At 40.8% G+C, this 25,614-nt stretch overlaps 1 protein-coding gene across 1 annotated transcript in view; it reads left to right on the top strand.

Annotated features, from left to right (window-relative positions):
* The window catches only part of VPS13B (vacuolar protein sorting 13 homolog B), a 1,305,797-nt gene that overhangs the window by 1,216,875 nt on the left and 63,308 nt on the right, over positions 1-25,614 (top strand). Inside the window, exons 50-55 of the mRNA XM_089666424.1 lie at positions 328-516; positions 7,668-7,814; positions 10,547-10,830; positions 14,306-14,433; positions 17,399-17,598; positions 21,504-21,622. Coding sequence (XP_089522550.1) covers positions 328-516; positions 7,668-7,814; positions 10,547-10,830; positions 14,306-14,433; positions 17,399-17,598; positions 21,504-21,622 — 1,067 coding nt within the window. The remainder of the gene's footprint in view (positions 1-327; positions 517-7,667; positions 7,815-10,546; positions 10,831-14,305; positions 14,434-17,398; positions 17,599-21,503; positions 21,623-25,614) is intronic.

The raw sequence follows: 25,614 nt of genomic DNA, 5'->3' as shown, positions 1-25,614 counted from the left end.
GGAAATCCCATCGACCAAAAAACTGAAACACCATTTAGCATGTCTTCATGCTGTAACATTATAATACTTTGCCCATAAACTTTAAATAAAGGTTTGTAGGTAAAAAAAAAATCAACACCTCTTAAAGTGGGCATTGCAGTAAAACACAAATTCTGTGCTGTTAGTAGGAGTAAAATGCAGTATCCACATCCAAGAAATGGTAAGCTGCAGTAAATACATTTTTATTCCTGGGCTTTGTTATCCTTTTGATAATTTTATAAATTACTGTTTGAGACATGTCTTCAAGCTTTGGGTGTGTTGATGGATTATCTGCATATCTTTTTTTAGGAGGCTTTCCAGCTTGGGATCTACTGGGCAAATACGAACACAGTTCACAAATCTGTGGCGGTTAGGTTGGTTCATGACATGACTTCTCCAAAATGGAAAGACGGGGATAACAGTGAAGTGGTGTCACTGGATGAAGAAGGATTTGTTGATGCCAACATCAAACTAGGAGCATTTCCTGGACATCAAAAGGTCAGGGTATAAAATTACTTTTTACTCTAATGTGCGAATGAAAGCTTCAATCACAAAGCCCCCCTTTCTGCTTATTAATATTTGGAGGATGGAAAGATATATACCATCCCTTATTTAGTGTACATGCCCCCCTTTCACAATGATGGCAGCTATTCCTTTTGCTGGGACAGTAGTCAACAAATGAGCTATCAATTTCTTGAATAATGCCATCATTTTCTTGCCCCATTATCAGTGGATGAGTGCTACACTTGTTGGCAGGTGCAGTTAGCGTATTTGCCACTATGTGGCTCTGTTCCCAATATAGTGTGGTCAGATAGAATTATGTATTTGGATGTTAGGCTTCTTTTAGAGAAAACCTTCCTGTTGTGAAGTAATAGGTGGAGCTAGTGCCCATATAAGTGCCAGGATGGGAGCAGCCTAGTAAAATGGGGCATGGTAGCCAGAGCTATTGGATGTAGTCAGCTACTGCCAAGGGCTCTGAACAGGGCTGCAACTCTGGGTGTGGTAGTTCAACACCCATAACGGTCAGCTGATGTCACCCTGACTCTTTTACGGTCTGTTAAGGGCTCTGAGCGGGATGCAAAAGACCTTTTAGGCCAGGCTAAGAGTCCTCTGCAGTGAGTACTAGTACACCTTGGAATGAGGAGGTCATCTGGGAGCGTGCCAGGCTGAGCAGAGCTTTAGGATAGGACAGTGGGAGAGACTGGTATACTAATGAGGGAACCTTGATGATACTCGGTGAAGGCAGCTGAAACATGGGGAAGCAGTCCCAAGATAGGAAGTGCAAGAGGAAGATGGCTTACAAATTATGTGCTGGCATTCCGTGCCTTAATGACGGCTACAGGCTGTCTGCTTCTGCATGTGGTGTTCTGCACTGCAAAAGCCTGTCAATATGTCAGTGTGATGTTAGATGTCACGACCATCTCTGAGAAGCTACAGTAAAGTGTGGAAAAATGATTGCATGTGTGTACATTCCTCTATTCTTGAATATTAAAGTGGTTCTAAAGGCTGAAGGTTTTTTACCTTCGCGCATTCTCTGCACGAAGGTAAAAAACCTCCAGTGTGCGGCTCCCCCCTCAGTCCTCCCTAATACTTACCTGAGCCTGATCGCGATCCAGTGCTGTGCACAAGAGTCTAGACTATACCGGGTCTCTCTCTCTCTTCATTGGCTGAGACACAGCAGCGGGAGCCATTGGCTCCTTCTGCTGTCAATCACAGCCAGTGAGCCGTGCTCTCTATGTGTTATGGATATGCAGGGCCGGCTCGGGAGCAGGAAAGCAACTTGTTTTGGGGGGCACTCAGGAGGGGGGAGTGGCCAGGAGCATCAGCAGAGGACCTGAGAATAGGAGGATCAGAGCTGCTCTTAGCAAAACCATTGCACAGAGTAGGTAAGTATGACATGTTAGTTATTAAATTTTTTTAAAAATGAAGCTTTACAATCACTTTACAACACTTAGAGCTTCCTATCCATACAAAATTAATCTGCTACAACTGTTATATTTTTATAGCTGGGGAAGGGTTATAACCTCTTTATCCACAGTTGGACATTGCCCTTACCTCCTGCCATGTCTATAGGAGAGAACGTTAATGGAAATTTTACCAACTGACGGCAAGAAGAACATATACTGTGTAATATCTATATATAAATATATATATATACACATACTTTATTTTTTGAGTTGAGGGAGAATGGTTACTACCTTTGCCTAGTTTTTAGAGATAAGACAAAATTAAAATTTGATGCAGAAATGGGAAAAGTGTGTAAACTTTTTGGAAGCTTGGGAGAGGTGGGGAGAAATAGAGAATAATTAAATAATTCTGATACACAAAACCTCAAAACTATTCCAAATTGACAGGTGTGCAGTAAAGGACACACATGTTCAGCCAGAAAATTTGGTTAGCCAAAAGAGCATCTTGAGGGTTCTTGTTTTGTCCTCTGTGAGAGTGTGAATAGGTCCTTTGTTGCAGAGAGAAAATCTCAAATGTTACATTTTATATTAAAGTCTACTTCTTAAAGTGCCCATATGAACATTTATGCAATTTGAAAACCAATGATATTTAAATAAAAATTATATTAATCCCCAGGGCAAAGCCATTTCCTTTTTCCTCTCTTCATTTCCGACCTTGCCTCTTCTTTTATATTTTGGAAATATTTTTTCTCTTATGTTTTTACTAGTGCAATTTTCGAAACTTAGTACCATTGGTGTTGTACACCTGCATTCCTGAAACGTGGAACAACTCCATAAGTAAACGGTGCATGCTGTCCTAGTTTTGTATTTCTTTTCATAGGGCACAATATAGCGGAATCCATCATTTCCATTTCTTCAGTTACTTTTCATATGAAAATTAAATTAGTATCATAAATTAATAATGCACCTATAAATTTGAATTGGCAAGCAGCAACACATCATATAGAGGCCACAGAAAACAATTTGAGGTTTATAGACTGAATTAAATGTAATTATGGTTTATTGCAAAATTAGACAGCATTCTCTGCATTACCGTTAATAGTTAAAAAATTATCCAAAATCTGAAATATAGTTTAATGAGTTTCATTGAGGGGTTTCTTGTTTTATGGGCAAGCTAGGGCAGAACTAGCACATAGTAAGGTTTCATGTTTTTAAGTCTTAAAGGATATATTGAATATCTTAACTAGGAAAGCCCATAGGGTTTTTAGATGTATGAACACTACCGTTGGCCAAAACTTGTTTTAAGGAGGAAGACTTTTTTTAAGACTTGTTACTCAAAGCTATTAGCCTAATTTTATATAAGTCGATCTGTTAAATCAAGATATGATAAAGGAGAATGTCATATATTTTGTGAAGAATCTGGAATTCTTGGCTGATCACATGACTGAATGTGAATGTTGAGGCAAAGCCACACTGTCATTGGCTTTGCTAGAATTATGATCCTTGACAGAGACAAACAACAAAAGACAGGGCATTACACATGGCAGGGTGATCCCAGAGCACTGGATTCTTCACTAATGGTATTTCACATTATTCTGTTACACAGTTGATCATGCAGTTTAAAGTTACTTTTTCAGTCACAGCTGCCATTTTAAAAGGTGAGACATGGCAGCCTACATATTAATTTCAGTACTGGATTTCTTTAAAGTGACCCTGTCATAAGTGAAGTAAGGGCTGTCATTGGTGTTTTCTTAAAAGAAAAATGCTAGCTGCCCCGCTGTGTCTGACTTTAGTACTTTTGAGGCACAGAGCCAGAATATGCATGCTGAAAATGTGTCAGAGAGTGTCACAATATAATCCTGACAGTATTAGGCCAAGGTATCTACATGACAGGCAGGGACAAACATTCACAAAATGAGTGGTTAGCTATGGTAGCCACCATTCAGGGACAGATTGGGACCTTTTGGCCTACTGGAGATAGGTCTGGTTGCCCAAATCCCAAAAATTCAACAGTAACAGTCCAAAGAAAACGTAGAAAAATATAATAAAACAAATGTCACTGTAAAAATACAAACTTACCCTACTGGACAATGTCAGTCAGTAGATCAGCAGATGGTGTCAGTAGGGCAGTGGACGGTGTCAGCAGTTTTAATTTTTTACAATATTTTTACAATTTTATTTTGGAGCCCTGATGAAGGGGGAACACGCAGGGGGCCAGGCAGCAGAAAAAAAGAGGAACAAGGACAGAAGGGGCAGTGAGGGAAACACTTACTAGAACTGATCTCCTGGATCAGAAGCTGTACGCTGGTGGGAGGGAAAGGAGATGCTGGCTTTCAGCTGCTGCAGGAGGAAAATAAAGGGGATCAATGTAAGACAGGTATTTTAAAAATCTTAATTCCCAGGAAGTGGCTTGGAATTTGGATTTTACTGCCCTACCCTGGGGCCCTAAGGTGGCTGCCTAAGCAGCCAAATACTTGTCCATAGGAGGGAAGGGGGGGGCAGAGGACACTGCTGTGGGGGTGGCCCTGCCAATAGCAGTGTCCTCTGCCTCCTGCACATTACCTCCCCTCACAGTAGTGTCCTCTGCCCCCCCCCTCATAGCAGTGTCCTCTGCCACCCTTCACATCACCCCCTGCACCCCCCTCCCTCCCATAGCAGTGTCCCAAGCAGTATCCTACCTGTGTACATAGAGGAGAGAGTGAAAGGCAGCACAGTTCTGGACGAAGGTCGGGAGCAGAAGCTGCCAGAGTACCAATAACCTTGGAAAGTTAATTTGACCAGCTCCTCCTCCTGCCCTCTTTCCTGAGCTGTGCCGCCTCTTCTCTCTCCACTGTGCACTGAGGATGATAGCAGCGGAGGAGGCTGGGGAGGAGTGCAGCACCTAAAAGACGGGGATCGGAAGCACAGGAACCTGTTCGCTCTCTACCTGCCACCTGCTCAACAGGTTTCCGACCCCCATACTAGACAAAGGATCTTTGCCACAAATGGGTATGTGTAAAGTAATCCTGCAGATGTAAAAAGCATATCAAAGGTGAAGCAAAGGAATATTGACTATGAAATGACAGATTCTGCAAATGTGAAAATCACATCTTGGCATGACAATAAAGAATCTGCAGGCATAGAAGGCATAACAGAGCAATACATTTCAAATTTGCACAGATGAGGGGCTTGAACAAGGCATGTCTGCACATAGGATAACAGTTGTTGGAGGCATATCTGAACATGAAGTAGGCTTGTAACATTCTAAATGGGTCACTCTCATGTCTCCTTCTATCAACACCTATAGTTTCCTCTAACCATGCTTGCTTGAGAAACTAGGTCACTGACAAAAAAAACTTGACATACAGGTGAAACTCGAAAAATTAGAATATCGTGCAAAAGTTCATTTATTTCAGTAATGCAACTTAAAAGGTGAAATTAATATATGAGATAGACTCATTACATGCAAAGCAAGATAGTTCAAGCTGTGATTTGTCATAATTGTGATGATTATGGCTTACAGCTCATGAAAACCCCAAATCCACAATCTCAGAAAATTAGAATATTGTGAAAAGGTGCAATATTCTAGGCTCAAAGTGTCCCACTCTAATCAGCTAATTAATCCATAAAACCTGCAAAGGGTTCCAGAGGCTTTAACCAGGAATCACAATCATGGGAAAGACTGCTGACCTGACAGTTGTGCAGAAAACCATCATTGACACCCTCCATAAGGAGGGAAAGCCTCAAAAGGTAATTGCAAAAGAAGTTGGATGTTCCCAAAGTGCTGTATCAAAGCACATTAATAGAAAGTTATGTGGAAGGGAAAAGTGTGGAAGAAAAAGGTGCACAAGCAGCAGGGATGACCGCAGCCTGGAGAGGATTGTCAGGAAAAGGCCATTCAAAAGTGTTGGGGACTTTTACAAGGAGTGGACTGAGGCTGGCGTCAGTGCATCAAGAGCCACAACACACAGACGGATCCTGGACATGGGCTTCAAATGTCGTATTCCTCTTGTCAAGCCGCTCCTGAATAACAAACAACGTCAGAAGCGTCTTACCTGGGCTAAAGAAAAACAGACCTGGTCTGTTGCTCAGTGGTCCAAAGTCCTCTTTTCTGATGAGAGCAACTTTTGCATCTCATTTGGAAACCAAGGACCCAGAGCATGGAGGAAGAATGGAGAGGCACACACTGCAAGATGCTTGAAGTCCAGTGTGAAGTTTCCACAGTCTGTGTTGATTTGGGGAGCCATGTCATCTGCTGGTGTTGGTCCACTGTCCTTCATTACGTCCAGGGTCAACGTAGCCATCTACCAGGAGATTTTGGAGCACTTCATGCTTCCTTCTGCAGACAAGCTTTATGGGGATGCTGACTTCATTTTCCAACAGGACTTGGCACCTGCCCACACTGCCAAAAGCACCAAAACCTGGTTCAATGAGCGTGGGATTACTGTGCTTGATTGGCCAGCAAACTCGCCTGACCTGAACCCCATAGAGGCATTGCCAAGAGAAAGATGAGAGACATGAGACCAAACAATGCAGAAGAGCTGAAGGCCGCTATTGAAGCATCCTTGTCTTCCATAACACCTCAGCAGTTCCACAGGCTGATAGCTTCCATGCCACGCCGCATTGAGGCAGTAATTGCTGCAAAAGGGGCCCAGACCAAGTACTGAGTACATATGCATGCTTATACTTTTCAGAGGTCCGATATTGTTCTATGTACAATCCTTGTTTTATTGATTGCATGTAATATTCTAATTTTCTGAGATTGTGGATTTGGGGTTTTCATGAGCTGTAAGCCATAATCATCACAATTATGACAAATCACGGGTTGAACTATCTTGCTTTGCATGTAATGAGTCTATCTCATATATTAGTTCCACCTTTTAAGTTGCATTACTGAAATAAATGAACTTTTGCACGATATTCAAATTTTTTCGAGTTTCACATGTACAGTATATTGTGCAGCATTTGAAATGGTAAGCCATCAGTATTGTTGGGAATTACCGGGCAGCCTGATTGACAGTTGGCTGTGACTTTTAGTGCGCAGGAGAGCCAGAGCCAGTCGCGCCATGTGGCCTCCAGTCATTGCTCTCCACTCCGAGCAGACCTATAGCTGAGAGATTAGCGTTCATGTGCTCACTTGCTTCTCAGTCTTAGAGTCAGCATGGGAGAGATGTATCTTGACACTGATGCTGCAGCATGGAGGTGAGTATGTAGGATTTGTTTTGTTTTTTTCATATCCCTTAAGTCTCCTTTAATTAATGTCTGTGTGGCTGTAAAAGGCTTTTAAAAAAAAATTATACAGTGCAAAACCAAGAAGGAAGGGCAGGTCGTAGCCATGTGGGAAATATCAGTTAGGACACTTGCTGAGTTATTGTAACTTGAGCTGCGTTGATAGGAATGATGTGGTTGAGGGGGGTCCCGGAGTTTGAATGCTTGGCACAGAGAGGCAGGCATGACATGACGTGACAGGTAGAACTGACATGCCCATGTATGTAGCCATGTACACGGGGCCCACCAGAGGATCGCTCAGTGCTCAGATGGGCCAGTAAGACCCTGCCTCCATTGTACTCTCGTAACAGGCTCCCTTGAAATCGTCAGCCCATGTACTACCTGAAGTGAAAACAAGTGCCTATAACACTACACTTTCCATTCTTGGGGCAATGCTGGCTTATTGTTCTTATGACAAATCCACTTCTGCTTAACACAATACAATTGATTAGGCTCACCTGTATCACATTACTAATTCATCTTTGCTTCTTTCAGCTTTGTCAGTTTAGCATTTCTTCAATGGTTCGAAACGGAATCCAAATTTTGCAGATTGAAGACAAGACAATGATCATTAACAATACTTCGTTTAAGATTTACTACAGCCCACAGATGTGTGTTTCTCAGCAGCATTCTGATGAAGAGGTAAGAACCACATTTCCTGCTGCGGACTGCAACTCTTTCTTAATTACTTGAAGACTGCTAATGTTATTTCTATTCCCTAGCTGTGTACGCTGTACTAAGATACCCCGAGACATCACTTGATCTTGAGCCAGTAATTGTACTGCATTGAATGCCAATCAGTCAGACTAGAGTACTCACTGCTGCTGAGTACAAAGTTTCACTCCCGAAGGGTTTTCCTAAGTTATTCTACATAAAGCAGGGTAGGACCTGCTTTGGCTTTATCAAGAGAGGATTATTAAGAGAATTTTAATTCATAGCTACCAAATAAATATGCTGTTATTTCAGTAAAATAAATCTGTTCTTTTTGGAGGCTATGGATGATAGAATCATGTTTTATTATTCATTCGTGTAGCATTGCAATGACATTAGTTTTACATATGTGATCATTCAAGATAGTTGATATGAGGGTGAAGTTGAAGCGTATCTAAACCCAAACACAATATAATGTAATTAGGTTCATGCATTTGGTAGCTTTTTTCAGGCTATTTTACCATTATTTTCACCTGATAATCCTGCAATTAACACACTTCCTGTCCCTGGGTGGCTACATTTACTCTTCCACTCAGGGGCGGACTGACAACTCATTGGGCCCCCGGGCAATAGGGGATCCTGGGGCCCCTGTGTCCTTGCCAAAACTCAAAAAAGCCTATGAAAAAGGTACCAGGGGCATCTCATGGGGCTCCCTACTGACCCCGGGCCCTCGGGCAGTGCCCGAGTTTCCAAATGGTCAGTCCGCCCCTGCTTCCAGTATATCTATCAAGAGAAAGGTATGGACTTCAAATATATCTGCCTTTGTGTAACTCCATTAACTGTAGGCCCATTCCACCCATTTCTAAGGAGGTGCTGGTCATCAAAGCCTTTGCAAAGTGACTAGGCTGCAGGACAAAATAATACCCATAAACCTCAGTAACCTCTCTGGAATTAGAGAAAATAGAAGAATGTTTTGCTGTCTGTTCAGCTCACAAATTGACAAGGACATTTGCTAAAAATGTTCTTAGCTTGAAAATTAAAACTAAAACAGTCACCTCATCTAAGGTCTGGCAAGCTGCAATATATTGCATTTTTTTGTTTTGGGTTTAGAGAGGTGTTAGAGAAAAGCCGTATTTGAGGAATATGTGTAAAATCACACACGCACGCACGCACACGCACACGCACACACACACACCGCGCACACACACACCGCGCACACACACACACCGCACACACACACCGCGCACACACACACGCGCACACAATACAGCGCCTGAGTGACCTATTATAAAGCCACTTCTCCACTGAGTTTTCTGTACTTTTCCATTACACAATAATTATGAATTATTGTAAAGGCAAACAATCCAAATACAGAGTATCAGTATTTGCATTAGACTTGTCAGGGGCTGCAGTGTTGAAGGAAATAGCAGCAAAAATGCAGATATTACCTGGCACCTTATGATGCCTTATATACTGGGTGCTTTTAGGGCTCATGCAAAATGCAACTTAAAAACAGAAGCTGCTTTTTCTGGCATTTGAGCTTTTATGTTTCTGCCTGTTAGGCCTCCTACACAATGCAGCTCAAATAAGCTGCTCCTACTGGCATTTGAGCTGTTTTGAACTTTCACTTTTCTCTGCCTGTCTCCCCTCTATGTTAGCCTATGTGTCCATGCACACTATAGGCAATTCCATTTATGCTGTAAACTCCTGAAAATGCCTGTAATGTGCATGGACACATAGGGGGAGTTAATAGGCAGAGAAGAGTAAAAGCTCAAAACAGCCTCTTTGAGCTGCAGTGTGCATGAGGCCTTAGTCTGTGCAGGTTTAGCTCAATATACCACAAAATAATAATCGTGAAGCCTTTAGTGTGTATGAAGCAGGATTAACAGTGGATGGATAAGTGACCAGTGTCAATGCGTATGGGTCGTACATTTAAGAGCCACTGGGGAGCTATTATAGTGCTTCCAGTTAGGTAATATGCTCTATGACACGGGAGCATATTCCAGTTTTATTAAAGTCTATTTGCTCACATTAATGCAATGGCTGTGTGTTGCTGTTACATCTCTACTTCTCTCTGTTCCCAGGCTGTAGCTTAAGCATGGTGTACATATAAATTCATCACTTCCATGCCAATGCTGCAGCACTACCCCATTTTATGGTTTAGAGCCCTTTGGTATGTGTTAGAACTTTCCATGATTCTCCTGGTCCTTTTCCCAGCTGATTGGAGTACAATACTGGTTTGTATAGTACGCGCTTGTGAAAAGTCTAATTTTTTTGCCTTGATGATACACAGTACTCACTATGTCCACAATCTGCATTACACATTATAGGCTAAATTTCAGGTCACTGTAGGGTACTAGAACAGCTGCATATAGGTCATACTGCAACCTGGACAGTATCATGTTTTACCATTCATGTTAGCTATTATCTGTCCTCTGTATGCTATAACCGCAGAGGTTTTTTGGGGAAATATCTACTTTTCACCTGTTGCTTAGTCAAATACAACACAACGAGACCTCTCGGTGAACTATGTTTAAAGCCCAAGGAAAAATGATATCTTTGCATTCTGTGTCGGAAATCTGGCTGTACTTCAACAATCCAATGTTTGGCTTCAAATGTCCAACTCATAATAATAAGTCAAATCTCTGTGGAGTAAATCATCTGTTTCTTTTAATCAAGCTTATCTTTTTTTGTCCTTTTCTCCCCCTGCTTTTCCTCTGAAGTATGTGCCTGTACCAGACAGCACTGTGTTCAGCATCAGCCCAGCTGGGGAGCATAATGTCACCAAATCCAACACAGTTCCTTGCTGGGATCTCATCTCGGACACCAGTAATTGCACAGCAGAAACGCTTCCTCTCCAGAAGTACATTCTCCTCAGCTTTTGCCATAATGCCATGGCTGACAGCGCCGAGTGCTGGAGTCTACCCACCATCATTCGCCAGGAGTTCCCACGGCAGAGTGTGGCTGTGCCCCTAGGAGACTGCGGTGGAAATGACTTGTGCACAAAGTATGGAATCATCCATTTCTATTGATTTAGAATCTGAAATAGCAAAACAATAATGTTTTTGAGAAGCTTGTTATGAATGCAGAGGTGGACATATTACCTAAGGTTGCTAACTGGCCCTTAGTTTGTTTCTATTACAAATTTAACAAGGCACATAAATTATACCTGCAAATATATCAAGGCATTTTGCTTGTGCTTTATATTATGTCTATTAAAGGTGAACTTCAGGCAACTCCAGACACAGATATGGGAATTGTTTTTCTTACCAATGATTTGTATTTCTGTACATCCAGTTCTGAGATTTGCATAGCTCTGACACGCAGCACAGCCACCACTTAAAGGCTAACTTGAAGTTTTGGATCATGTTACACTCATATTTAGGTAACATGACTCAACTGGGACCCCCTTCCTCCCCCAAACCAATACCCTGTGACATAATGCGGGAGTTCTTTTCCTCACAACAGCTGTCTCTTTTGAAATTTGCGTGACTATGCAGGGCTCTGTCTGCACCGCAGCATCAGACGGACTTGAAGTTCTCAATGGAACGCAAGTTCAGTGATAACTGCACTTGTAGTCCACTGGCATTTTCTGCAGCTCCCTAACTGAAAGTTTGAATCAAGCTAGAGACGTATACCTGGAGGAAGGATCTGCAGGAAACTGGCATTGTACCCTCGATACACTGATCACATTTGCAAACAAATAATGAAAGCACATTATTTTGCTGTAAATATATGTGCATTTCTTATTTGTTTTGTAAAAGGCGGACTTTGCTTTTGGGTTAAGCTTGTAGTTAGAGTGTATCTTAAAACCAAATAGAGTAGGGAATGGTTTAAACCCCTGCCAGGTCTTTTTTGCGATTCATGGCCCGTTGGGTAGATTTCACTTAACTTCTCTTTTAGAAACAACATGAACTTAGAGGATATTTCTTCACAGTTAGGCATATCTTCTAGACCAGGGGTAGGCAACCTGCGGCTCTCCAGCTGTTGTGGAACTACATTTCCCATGAGGCATTGCAAAAATTACAAAACTGACAGTTACAGCTATGACTTGCAGAGGCATGATGGAACTTATAGTCCTGCAACAGCTGGAGAGCCTCAGTTTGCCTACCCCTGTTCTAGACAGTTGCTATGTGATCCACAATTGCCATTAAAAGTCTTTCCTTCTATTCTTGTTTCAGTGAAAGCTTAAAATTTTTGATTGTCCCTCACTTTTAGTCCCAGTGACAATTGTCACCAGGACAAATAGAGAAAGTGAATATCCCAAGGAGGGACACAAACAGCAATAAAGACCTGACAGAAGTTCTTACCTTCCCTACTCTGTCCAAAACAAACAAAAAAGGCTTTGTCTTTAGATACACCTCAAAGAAATACAGAGGTGTGTTCTCTCCACCTGATTGGCTCCCAATCATGCCCCTTCCACTCTGTCAGAGTGCTGCTGTATACGGGATAGGAAAAGACTGCATTATAATACATCTAATTTGTTAACAAATACCTAACTGCATCAATTTGAGGTTTTTTTTTATTTGCTAGTTCAGTTTTAAAAATCCAGTTTTAAAATTTCTAGTAGTAGTCAGTCAAAACTAGTATTCTTAGAAGAAGATCAGCAGTGGAAGCCCCTGTATTCCTCCAGGTTGAGGTTTTTTATAACTACTTTATGTGCTTTAACTGCATCTTGACAGTAGACAGAACCAGTGATGTTATTTCCTTACGTCAAGTTCACCATTTGCACGCAGTACCATGCTAGTTCCCTTAGACAGTGAACAAATGTTATTAGGATGTAATCTCTCTCTTTGGAAGGAAAGTAGAAGAAGTGAGGGTCCTCCCTCACAAAAAAATTATATAAAACAGCTAATATGGGGGATTCATGGAAACAGGTTGGTTGCCCACTCACCTAACATTTAAGGTGTAGCTCCTATGGTCAGACAGAGCTATAGAAACAAAACCAGCAGATTTCCAGATCTACCTCCCTGGCCACCCTAGAGAAACATCAGATTTATTCCACATGGATTTATGTGCATTGGTGATAAGGGCACTGGTTATTGAGTATAGGTGAGTCTGCTCTGCTCCCTATTTGTTTTATAGTTATTAAACAGTATACTAGGTGATCCAAGATATTCAAGAAGGCATTTCAGAGTCACCTTATTTATTTATACTTGGGGGGAGTGACATTTAAATGTCTGTTTGTGTCTTAAGACAACGTTGTCTTTTTAATGGTGGTGGAGGGTTGTTTAGTATATATTTTTGTGATTATATAATTTTTGTGATTTGGCTTAATCAAGTTTTATATTTGTATAGTAAGTTTGCTATATGCTGGTTGGATTTAAGCTTTGTAGGTTCCAATAATTGGACTCTGTATACCCTCAGTTATTCTCTCTGTTGGGTTTTTGTTTCTACAGGGTCCTCCTTTACCCTGACCTTCCGATTCCCGGTATGTTTCTCCTCTAACAGAGGGAGCCCTTGCACATTTTGGCCCCTGTATAGCTGCTCATATAGTGTGTCCCTGTTTGAATTAGCTTGTTCCTGTGTAATTATTACATGGCTTAAAGAGTTCTATGTTTTTAACAAATTGAAAGATGGGACAGGAAAATATAAAAAAAGGCAAATAGTGTGTTTGCTATATTTAGATGATTCTTCAAATATCCTGAAATATGAAACTTAAATTCCCCATCATAAAAAACAGTATTTGAACATATTCTCTTGGGCACAATGAATATTTGTTCAACTACATTATTACTGAGTTAAGCTTTAATTAAGCAAGGCACTTCAGTGCACAGGCTACATTTTCTTCAATGATGGACATGACATAAGGATACACAGAATATACCCATAACATCTATGAAATTATCTTACTGGACCAATAATGAATGCACACTGCTTACACAGAGGGCACAATGGATATTTCATGACAGGTAAGACATATTACTTACTAGGTCCATGAATTTCCTGGTTTGCCTTATATAGTCAGCAAGAAAGATGGACTTGGCTTTAATTATATATTTTCTAGTTAAGGCAATAAGGGAATATGTTTTTCTACTTGACTTTTTCCGTTGACCTTCTAGAACAACGATAAGATGGTTCCCTTACAGTTTACAGATCCACTGATAAAGATTGTTGGCCAGTTTGATGTTCTGCCATGCTGGATCAAATGTAATTAGATTTTGACGTTTTATGACGAGGCCACATGCACTGCAAATATAAACACAAAGACTGACGTAATGTGCAAGAGCGTGACCATTTTGAAGTCAAACTGGATGTGCTTGTAATAGCAAAAGATCCCCTTGATTGTATATTACACTTTTTTTTTTTTTTTTTGAAACATGTTTATTGTAATTAAGATTGATTCCCTTTAACTAGAAGGTCAAAGCTATTAGTAAATTGACCACATCTTGTAAAAAATCATATCTGTCATTTTATCCAGTCATACAGTATGAACCAGCTGAACCTTTAACATTTAGTTTACTATTTCTTTGTCTTTGAAGGGCTGTGGTGTTGACTTATCAGGAACATCTTGGTGTGACCTATTTAACCCTTACAGAAGACCCAAGCCCTCGGGTTATTATCCGGAACAGGTGCACTGTTGCGTTACTACTAAAAGAGAATATCAAAGGTATGGATTGCCTTATGGCACACAGTTGCCTGGAATTTAATCAGTAGCTAAGTACAACTTAAAATAATCATTTTTGATAAGTCTACTCTTTACAAAGAAAACTTGCCTAGTTGTTGACCTGTAAGCTGTTATTAATGTTTTAATAGATATATTGAGTCATTAAAGCATTGGTCCTTCCAAAACTGATATTTAAATTATGGATGAGTACTGGTGGGCTGAATGACTTGCTGTTCCTTTATATCTTCATATCTTTTTTCTCTTTTTCTATGTTTCTTTCTTGATCATTGAGCGGCATTAGATTCTAAAGCAATTGGGTTCAAATGCCATCTACAGGATGATTTGGACACAAAAAAACAGTGCCCAGCCAGTATAACTCCTCCCACTCCCAGCATGCTTAGTATCCTAAAAAGATGGACATCTTTTTGCTGCAGAGTTTACCTATTTAACTAGACATTTTTTTCCATTTTTAAGATTCATTTGTTCTTCAATCAACTTTTCCCTCTTGGGTTGCTTGAGTTGGTCTTTACGCAGCGATCCGGATCAGCATATCTTCAGCAATAGCTTTGAAAGCCATACCCTGACTCCACTGGACTGGATGATTGTAGAGCTAGCTTGGAATGTGTCCTTAGGGCACTGGGCTGTACACTGTTCCATATTTCAGACCTGAGTGTGATGTGTTAGCCAACAGATCCCTTTCCAGGTCCAGAGCTGTAGCACAGCCTCTGGTATATAGATTGAGCACCAGGAGCTTCCTAACTATCAGGACCATTTGGACAGCCTTATTATTCCCATTTTCCATTGGTTTACCACGTGCTTAGTTTAGGGAAATGTCACAAACTTCTGTTCCCACCATTCAGCATGAGGTAACAGCATCATGCTACTGCTCCTAGTCATGAGTGGCATAGGGATTTACTTTAGTTAGTCTTTACTGTTCACCTGCTGTGACCTGGTCACCTCCAGCCGTATGCACCTCTTCTTTTACCAGAAGCCGATTCATGAGATCCCAAGGTTTAGCCTGGTACCCTGAGCTATGTTGCCTTGCAGTCAACATGTTGGAGACACAGAGAGCAGTCCCACTATAATGGGTGCCTCTTGCTTACTTTCCATTAACAGCTCTGGTACTGCCTCCGGCGCCTCTTCTCAAGCACCCGAAGCTAACGCCTGGAAATTTGTGCTCTGCTTGAGTTCATGGTGTCTTTATTAGCTCTGTCAGGTGTGCCCCCCTCTGTTTTCTCCCTGGACAATTTCTTAACAGTTATGATTCCATAGCAACCCTGACTGCAGATTCTGCACCCATGCCTTCTCCTGTAGAGTCTGTATTTGACCTGACCTCTGAGCCTTCTGCCACAGGTATTCTCCAGTGAAGAATGTCTAAAATCAAGCAGCTGCCAAAACTCCCAGGCTTAAAGAGATTGTTTCAGCTTTTATTGATGGTAAGCACACTGATTTAAAATTGGAAGAGCAACCTGTAGCTTCTACCAATGCAGCTACCTGTCTAGGCTTTCTTAGAGGTCCTACTTTTAGGGCCTTTCCCATGCACCTGCTAGTCCTAGATGTCCTTTACAGGGACTGGGAAATTCCTGATAAGCTTTTCACTCCTCCAATATGTGTGGCGGCTCCTTACTCATTTGGAGATTCTTTTATTAGGAAGTTGGCTGTGGAACCTGCAATATTTCATCTTAATAAAGTGCTCTTTAAGAGTCAGTATTTCTTCAGTGCTGCCTTGGAGACCCTCATCAAAAATGTCACTGGGTGTAAGACTACTGTTAGCTTGTGCTATGCAGATTTATCTTACATTACATTAAAGAAACTGATTCTCTTTTTGTCATTTCTGATGGGTCCTTGCAAAGGGGAACTGTCTTCTCATGCCACCATTTTTTAGTGGCTCAGACAGATCATCCTTCAAATTTTATGGTCTAAAGGATTGGGTTCCACCCTTTCCTGTCAAGGCATGCTCTGCTAGATCTCTGAGTGCCTTTTGGGCTTTTTGGCATCAAGCAACTGTTTTACAGATTTGCAAGGCTGCCACCTGGTCCTCTAAGTTCTTCCAGGTGAATGTTCATTCCTCATCCTCCAGTATTGTTTTGCTACAAAGCTGAGGTATGGTAAGAGTGGGAGGAGATATACTGGCTGGTCATATTTTTTGCCAGTGTCCAAATAATAAAATACTTTCAATGGTATAATTAACAGACTAACAGACCAAATGAGAGCATGATTGTCTATATTTTTAAAGTGACACTAAACAATATCCCTATTCTTCAAAATGATCCATATACATCCACTACTTAATGGCCCTGTAATTAGGTATTCATTAAATTGTTTCTTACCGCATTCTTCTGCCTCCTTGTAATTTCCTCAATGAGCTCCCAAACCTCTCCTTTTTTCTCACTTCCGTTTGTTTGGCACATTAGTTGTGTACCATCTCTAAACGCACAACATGTCGGAACTTGAAGCAGATGGGCAACAGCAAAACTGGACAATAGATGACTGGAAAAACGTTGCCTGGTCTGATGGGTATCGATTTTAGCTGCCACATTCAGATGGTAGGGTCAGAATTGTGTGCAAACAACATGAAAACATGGATCCATCCTACCTTGTATCAATGGTTCAGGCTTATGGTGGTAGTGTAATGGTGTGGGGAATATTTTATTGGCACTAGTAAGGTGTAATTAATAAAGTGGCCGGTTAGTGTGTGGTGAGGCCATGGAGAATGAACATGGCCACGCTTTACTAGGAAATCAGATAACGGCAGCAAAGTAAATTAATTTGGAGATCTGAAGGAGGCTGAGAACAATAGCAGGTACCTTAAGAATACTGTATGTGTACTTGAGTTGATTTTTTTTAAACCATAGTTAATGTCTCTTTTTGAGTTCTCTTCCTCTTTGCTCCTCTTCTGCTGCAAACCCATGCCTTTATAGGATGACTGATGACCAAAGATCTTAATGAGAGACCAATATTTTTGCAGATACACCAAAGTTTGAAGTTTATTGCAGAAAAATCCCAGCAGAATGTTCAGTTCATCACGAAATGTATCATCAGCTTTCCAGCTTTCCAGACTGCAAAACCAAGGATTCCCTCCCTGGCATCTACCTGAAAGTGCTATCATGTGAAGAGACAACAGCAGAATGGAGTGACCTGATTGATATTAACAGCCAAGGCACGCAGGTATCACCAAAACGTTGGAGTTACTTTGGTGGAGAGTGTAATGCAAACACACTGTCAGCGACATGTTCTTATAAGATTCCTATAATTTTACATTACAGACATTGCTGTAAGACAAGCAAGGCACTTTTGTTTGGATTTGTGTAAGCTGGGGGAGAACAGGGAGCTCAGGCTTGGGGAGAGCTTCCCTTTAGGATCTGAAAGATTAAAATCAAAATTGGACAGATAGTGTACCCAGTGAGTGACTAAACCTAACTCTGTTACCTCAAAACTATATTTTATCACTAACAGTCAAGTTCTCCTTTTCAGTTTTTTTAATGATAGATGGTTACGATTTTAAGATACCTAACATTCTCCAATGTGTGTTAGAGACTCCGTTATTAAATATCACCACGTGTGTTCCTCAAGTACTTCTGCTGCTATAGATAGGGTTCCTGCTGTTGTTGCTGGACTTTAAAGCAACTCTGTCACTATTGTAAACCTCCCTGTAAAGAAAATGCCTAATACTCACCTATCCCAGCACTGATAGTGCAAATCTGTACTGCCTTGAGGTAATAATTTGGTAAGGGCCCTCCAGCATGTAGCTGACTTCCGGGTGTGTCAGATACCTGGCCCCCCACTGTGCTTAGTGGTTTATTGTACTGAACCTTTGGTCATTACTGTGCCCTATTGCGACCTAGGGGTTGGCAGATGAAAAAGAAAAGTATAGCCGGTGACACAAGAATCTGACACTCCAGGAAGTGTCGGATGCTGATTTTTCATCAAGATTATGTACACAAAACAGTGGAGTTTGGTAGGACAGACAGAAGGACAAATAAGTAATAGGCATTTTCTTTATAGGGAGCACTTTGTTTTACCTTTTAAAAATCTCAAGAAAGTAGCTTTTGTTCTTTTAACATTGTGGAGAATGTAATAGGGGGAAAAGTTACTTTTAGGAAGAAAAATTAGACTACAAGGAAAGTGGGAACAGAGGTGGGATCAGTGGTGAAAAATCTAGTGCAGCTATGCATAGAAACCAATCACCTTCCAGGTTTTATTGTCAAAGCTTAATTTAACAATCTGAAGTTAGAAGCTGATTGGCTACAGTGCAGAGCTGCACCAGATTCTGAGTGTGCCAGTTTTAGTAAATCTCCCTCTGGATGTCTTTTACACTGCAGACTCCACTATTTGGGGAATACCGGTACATTTTACGCCATGTTTCTGTGAAGTAGGTAATTTCATCATGGAATTATAGAAAATGCTATATACTGAAATGCTCCTAAAATCGCTTCCAGTATGTTTTATTCTACATAGCAATGTCAGGCAACAGGTCAAATTAATCAGCGAATTTCTATAACTGCCTAGGAAACACTACAACTATGCTAAAGACTTCACTTTTGTTTTTAAAAAATAATATTGTAATGAGCCTAGCGAATTTATTAATCAGCAGTATAGCAGTATACATTTTTTCCATATAAACAAAAAGTTTGCCATGGTCAGAGAAACCTAACACTGTTGCTAAAATAAAAAATAAATAAAGGTAATCGCTAAATCATCACTAAATGAGCATCCACGCTCTTATGAAGGAACGAGGTGAAGCTCCTATGAAGGAACGAGGTGAAGTTCCTATGAAGGAACGAGGTGAAGTTCCTATGAAGGAACGAGGTGAAGTTCCTATGAAGGAACGAGGTGAAGCTCCTATGAAGGAACGAGGTGAAGCTCCTATGAAGGAACGAGGTGAAGCTCCTATGAAAGAACTCCACTTAGTTCTGATTTACACATGTGTGGTGTGGATTGAAGCTCAGGTTTCACAGCTAATTCAGCCAGTTCAGGTCAGGTTTACATCAGGTTCAGGACTGGATCAGCTCAGGATTTTATCCTGTTCACACGTCAGGTTTAGAAATGGTTTCCATAGAAGTCAATAGCCTGTAATCTGCACTTGAACCGGACTTCACTGCTCAGAAATCGGACAGGACTCTTTTTTTTTTTTTTTTTAAACTGCACTGAATCCGCACTGGCAGTGCATCGGACATATGTAAACAATGCTATTTCACTTGTCATGTGGATTGGATGCGGTTCAAGCCTCCACCAATCTACATATATGTGAACGGGCACTTAAGTGTGTAATGCCAGAGAAGGGTGTATTGAGTTCTGTGCTGCTGAGTGTGAATGCTGCTAAATCTTCTCTGCATGTCCACCCATCGGCTACTAAGTGAGCTGGACAGAGAGGACGTGGGTGGGAGCGTGTTATTTGTGGTGCATTTCCACAGGAGTCTGGATAGTCAGATAAAGATAATGTGAGCAGCTAACGGCTTGTGTATGATAGTCTTAGCAAGTACCAAATCCAGTTACTATGTGATGCACAATCCTCATAAAGTAAACAAACAAAACTTACTTTAACTATCCTAATTGAACCAGATTTTCCTTCATTTGTCTCACACATCCCACCTCACAGACACTGCAGCTCACATTGGGAGGGCAGTGCTGAAAATACAGAAAGCAGTGGGAAGGAGTAGGTGTGGCCAGATGCGAATTAACAAGCTACTTCTTGGATAACAAGCTAGTTCTTGGATAATAAGTGTGCTAGGCACATTACAATATTGATTTTAAAAACAAAGATGCAATTGTCCTTTCAATTTGAGTAGGCTCCGTGCACATTAGTGATTTTTTAAGCTCCTATAAGCTATTATGAGCATTTGTTTTCTGCTCCTAGAAGCTGGTAGTGTTATCCTATGGGTCTATACACACTATTTTATGCTATTTACGTGTATTTTAAGTGTTTTTCAAGCTTAAGCGTTTAGGAGAAGAAAAAAAAAATTTTTTGAAGAGTATTTTGGGAGTTTTTTTCCAGCAGAAAAAAAACTCTGAAAGCTTTAAAACGCTCCTAACAGCTTTTTCCAGTTTTTTTTTTCTTCATGTACTGTAAAAATGCCAATAAAATGCTAACACTCCTAAACGCTACTACAAGCAGGCACAGAAATGCTATTATCAGTGTTTTTCATCCAGCGTTTTTTTTCTAGAGTTATTTGAGCATATAATAAAATGCTCATGTGGAGCCTAAGCGTCCATCGCAAGGCTCTGAGGAGCTACTTAGTACTGATTCTTTCATACATCAGGCTTTAGTGAGTGTGTTTGTGAATACATATGCTGCATTACAGTTGGGTAGGCAAAAAGGGTTTTGAGATTACGATCGTTGCACTGGACCATGGGTGGACTGACCATTTGGAAACTTAGGCACTGCCCGAGGGCCCGGCGTCAGTAGGGGGCCCCATGAGATGCCCCGGTTCATTTTTCATAGACTTTTTTGAGTTTGGGCAAGGACACAGGGGCCCCATGATCCCCTATTGCCCGGGGGCCCCATGAGTTGTCAGTCCGCCCCTGCAGTGGACTGACATATTACAGCTATGTTCCCCTTATGTATCTCAAGCCTTCGTTTTCGATCTTGACTGAAGTGTACCTTTTAAGTTTAAACCCAGTCTGTATATTTTCCTACTTGGTGTTTCATTACAGTTTAAACTGTTCAAGCTGAAAATAAACAGCTTTGAAAAAGCTTTGTGATGACATAAAAGATTTCTAAATCTTTAGGCAGGGGTGTTCCCTCATAATTTGTAAATGCTGACGTGAGATCGCCATCTGTTTGTACATGTCAGGACTATACATTCCTCTTTGTTTTATCTCTCCTACATTGCTGGATATTGCAGCACAGGGGCTATTAAACAAAATAAATGTGTATTATTTGTGACATTTCAGAAGCCCGGGTTCACTTGCATACATCCATGGGGATGTAGTTGAGAAAGGCTTCTGACATCTGACTTATGCAGACGAGAAAATGTTTCTGCGATGTAAAAAGTTAAACCTCCTTTTACATGTCAAGATATAGGCCTTGTTCTTTATATGCCTCTTGTATAAAATAATTCTCTTTCCAATAGGTGGTTTTTCTGACGGGCCATGGCTATGTATATGTGGATGTTGTCCAGCACTGCGGGGCCGTAATCATTACCCTAGCACCTGAAGGAAGAGCTGGGCCTGTTCTCACAAGCCTCAACAGGTATGTGTATCTGACAGCACCACCCTTAACTGTACTGCGGTGGCAATTCAATACAATTCTGAAACTCCATATGTTTGAGTGTGGAGACACAGAATTGTGCTGTGGTATTATTACTTCTCTTTATGCCGGTTTCTGCTGATTCCTTGGTCATGCTCATGGTCCATAATCTATTGGATACCAAGGACACCAGAATTATAGTGAAGACACATAAAAGGAAGTAAGAGTACAACAAACTCTACTCTTTAAAGTGGACCTTCACCCAAAAGGGTAGATGCTGCTTTTCTGACTCCTCCCGTCCTCCTCTCCCACTTTTGAACGTATTTTTCTTGGAAGGGAGCATGTGTCTAGTTTTGACAGATCCCAGCTACCAAGTTTGCCCCCCTTCCATTTGCCCACAGCCTTCTGGGACATGTCACAGGTCTCAGAAATCTGCAGGACCATTCACAAAGTTTGCGCATGCGCAGTGTGAAGCCAGGAGTCATCACAGCCAGTTTCCGAAAGTAAACATGCCAGCGCTGGGACCCAAAGACCGGCAAAGAACCGGGCGGGGGAGGACAGCATCGGATCCCTGGGCAGTTAAGTGTCCTTTCTTGAAAAGTCAGTTTGTAGCTGCTGACTTTTAATTTTTTTTGAGGGGGTGACGGAAGATCCCCTTTAGGCTGCATTCACACCTGAGCGTTTTGTAGCGCAAAGCTCCAAAATGCTCACGGGGAAAAAAAATCAATATTATTCTATGAAGATGGTTCACATCTCCACTCCAAGTCACCTGGAGCAGAACGCCTGAAGCTCAAAAAAGTTTTTTAGCTACTTTTGTAGCTCAAATTGGCCAGATGTGCACATTTTTATTCCCATAGAAAAGAATAGAAATGCGCAATTGACACGCTTTTGCACATTTTAGCGTGCGTTTTGCATGATTTTCTGCACAAATGAAAAAATGTTTTTTAAAAAAAGTAATAATATATGAATAAATAACTAAAATAAATCAAAAATACACATATAAATAAAAAAAATCATGATAAATAAATCATAAATAAATAAAAATGAACCGCTAACTTTAAAAAAAAGAAATAAATTATTATTATTAATAATAATAATAATAATAATAATAATAATAAACACCTGAGCAAAAAATACAATAATAATTATAATAATAAATTATTATTTGATTACTTTTTTAGGTAGCGGGTTAAGGTTATTGGTTAATTATTATTAATTTATTATTATTACAAAACATTATGATTATTTTAATATATTTGTGTATTTATTTTACATTTAATTATTCATTTATTATTATTATTATCATAACCCTAACAAAAAATAAATATATAGAAAACAAAGAAAAAAGAAATTAATAAATAAAATACTATAAATAAATAAGAAATATAATACTAATCCTAATCCTAACCCTAACCTAACCTTAACAATAAATTAATAATGATAATAATGAAAAAAAAAACAGAAAAACCTAGCAACAAGTGATGCAGTAGTCAATATTTTTCTCTATTGCCTAATAAAAAAAATGCCAAAGCTCAAAAACATCTAAAAACGCTGTATAAAAATGCACAAAACACGCAAAAATCGCTGTAAAAACACTAGGCTTAGATGTGAATGGAGCCTGAAAGTCATATTGAGGTCTCACACCTATTTATCCCTTTGTAGTCCTGTTATGATTTGTGACTGAAATGCTTTATAAAATATGTTTCTTTTTCATTCATTGAGGGGTCTTACTTCCACCTACAGGATGAATTGGACACTGGCAAATGAAAACCTATGGGCAGCTCAGTATAACCCCCTCCTACTCCCAGCTTGCCTTAGTTTTTTGCTGGTGTCTTAGGAGGATGGATGTCTTGTCTTTGCTCTAACTTTTTTTATAGCTATTTTTTCTTCAATCAGTTACTTTTTTTATTTAATCAAGTGTCCTCTACAAGCTGCCTGAGCTGGTTTCAATATGCGTCTATCTGCAAAGGCATTTCCACAGCACTATCTTTGGAGGCCGGACCACACCCTCCTGGACAATTGTGGGGCTAGTCCGGCATGTGACATTCGAGTATTGGGCTTTGCATTTGGCGCTTTTAGATCTCAGTGTACTGTGTTAGTTGGTTACAGAGCACTTTCTGGGTTCAGAGTCATGGTGCAGCCCTAGACGAGACCCTGCCTCTGCATATTCACTTAGTGAGAAGGCAGAGCACCAGGAGCTATTGTAACTCATTACTAGAGCAACTGGGCACCATTGAAAGTCCATAATTTCCATCTCTTCACTATGGAAAGGGTTGACGCTAATGGACTGATATCATCTATTCAAAGTATGGTTGGTGCTCTACACTCTTTCCCACAATTCAGCCTTCAATAGGCTCCTCCCCATTGCTGCTTCTGATGGCAATGGACACGTGTATCTATCCTTTCTTCGTTTCTGGTACCCACCTACAGTGACCTGGTCACCTCAGGCCACTTGTACCTTTCCTGCTACCAGTAGCTGGTTTGTGATCATTTAAGGCCTAGCTGTGTCAGGTGACTCCTGCTCACAAGCCACTAATGGTTCCAATGTTACTTGCAGTGCACCCACTGAAGGGCCTGACACTGACAACCTGGAGTTTTGTCTACTTTTGAGGATGAGCTTGAGAATGAGAACTGACTCATCACTTGGAATATCTGGGTCTCACTCTAGATAGTTCAAGCCAGAGTTTTCCTTGCATGAGAGTTTGTTTCTGCATGAGTGTCCTGGGTTGATAGTAGCCTTCTTCGAGGTAATCCTTATTTCTTAGATTTTGGAGGAATCTTGGCTGCCAATCAACATTCTTCAACTTTGGGCAACTTGGTTGCCCTTCCAAAGCTGGATGCCCTGACTGGAAGGTCACCTGATAAGAAATCAGTTGAACAGTGCCATGGCAGTGGCGTGCATCAACCATCAGGGAATAACCAGAAGTCTCGCTGCAACAAGAGACATAGAAAGGATTCTGTCTTGGGCAGGGCTTCATGTTCCAGCCTTGTATGCCATTTACATCCACGGTGCAAACTTAATTGGCAGGTAGGCTACCTCAGCGAGCAGTGCCTGGACCCAAAAACTGTCCTTACACCCAGAGGTTTTCCCCTCAGTTCAACTGCTTTTGGAGATCCCAAATAGTCTAAATTCCTGTGTCTTTCAATAAATGATAAAGGAAATGGAATTTTTGTTCCTTCCTTAAAATCTGTTTCTTGGAGTTTATCTAGGGACACCTGTCTCATCCCTCCATGTCTGTGATCATGCTCTTAGTACTGCTTTTACACAAAATGAAGGCATGCAGGATGTACACTTCATGGCCACAGTTTTTTTTTTTCAGCCAATATCCTTTTGTAGGCAGTTGTATAACCCAACAGTCTCTGAATTCCTGTGTCCCTCAATGAATTCCAAAAAAAGGATTTACAATAAGTAATTTTTTTTCCTTTAGAGAATGCTGCTTCTAGTTCTCACACTGACATGTGCTGTCCTGGTCAGACACATTTCCTGCCTTTCTCCATAATACAAGTTTGTTACATTACTGAAAGCAGTGAATCTGATTTTGGTGTTTGTTGAACTGCCCTGTCATATCTTGATACCCCATACAACTGCTGTAACAGGAATATGGGTTTTGGACTAATAAAATAGTAATACAGGGGTGTCAAGCTCAGTCTCATCGTGGTCCACAGCAGCATTATGGTTGCCCTCAAAGGGCCAGTTGTATCTGTAAGACTAGATGTCTGGAGCACCTTACTCTCCCTTGCATAAGATGTCAAGAGCCCCCCCACCATCCTTTACATCCCAGTGCACCCCCCTTACCTTGCTGCTGCTGGGAAGAAGCTGGGGTCGGGGCTGGGAAGCTGCAGGAGAGTTTTGAGGGCCATATGAAATGGCCTGGTTGGCTGGATTCAGCCCGCGGTCCTTGTGTTTGACACATATATGTGTTAATACAACAAGTCTGACTGCATAGCTATTTCTGTGACTTCAATTAGACTTTAAACCATTTGTCCAACTATGT

Source organism: Staurois parvus, unplaced genomic scaffold (genome assembly GCF_062004578.1).
Source record: "Staurois parvus isolate SC_StPar_1 unplaced genomic scaffold, SC_StPar_1.0 ptg000052l, whole genome shotgun sequence".
In the NCBI taxonomy this organism is placed as follows: Eukaryota; Metazoa; Chordata; class Amphibia; order Anura; family Ranidae; genus Staurois; species Staurois parvus.
This window is presented reverse-complemented; position numbering and strand designations above follow the sequence as displayed.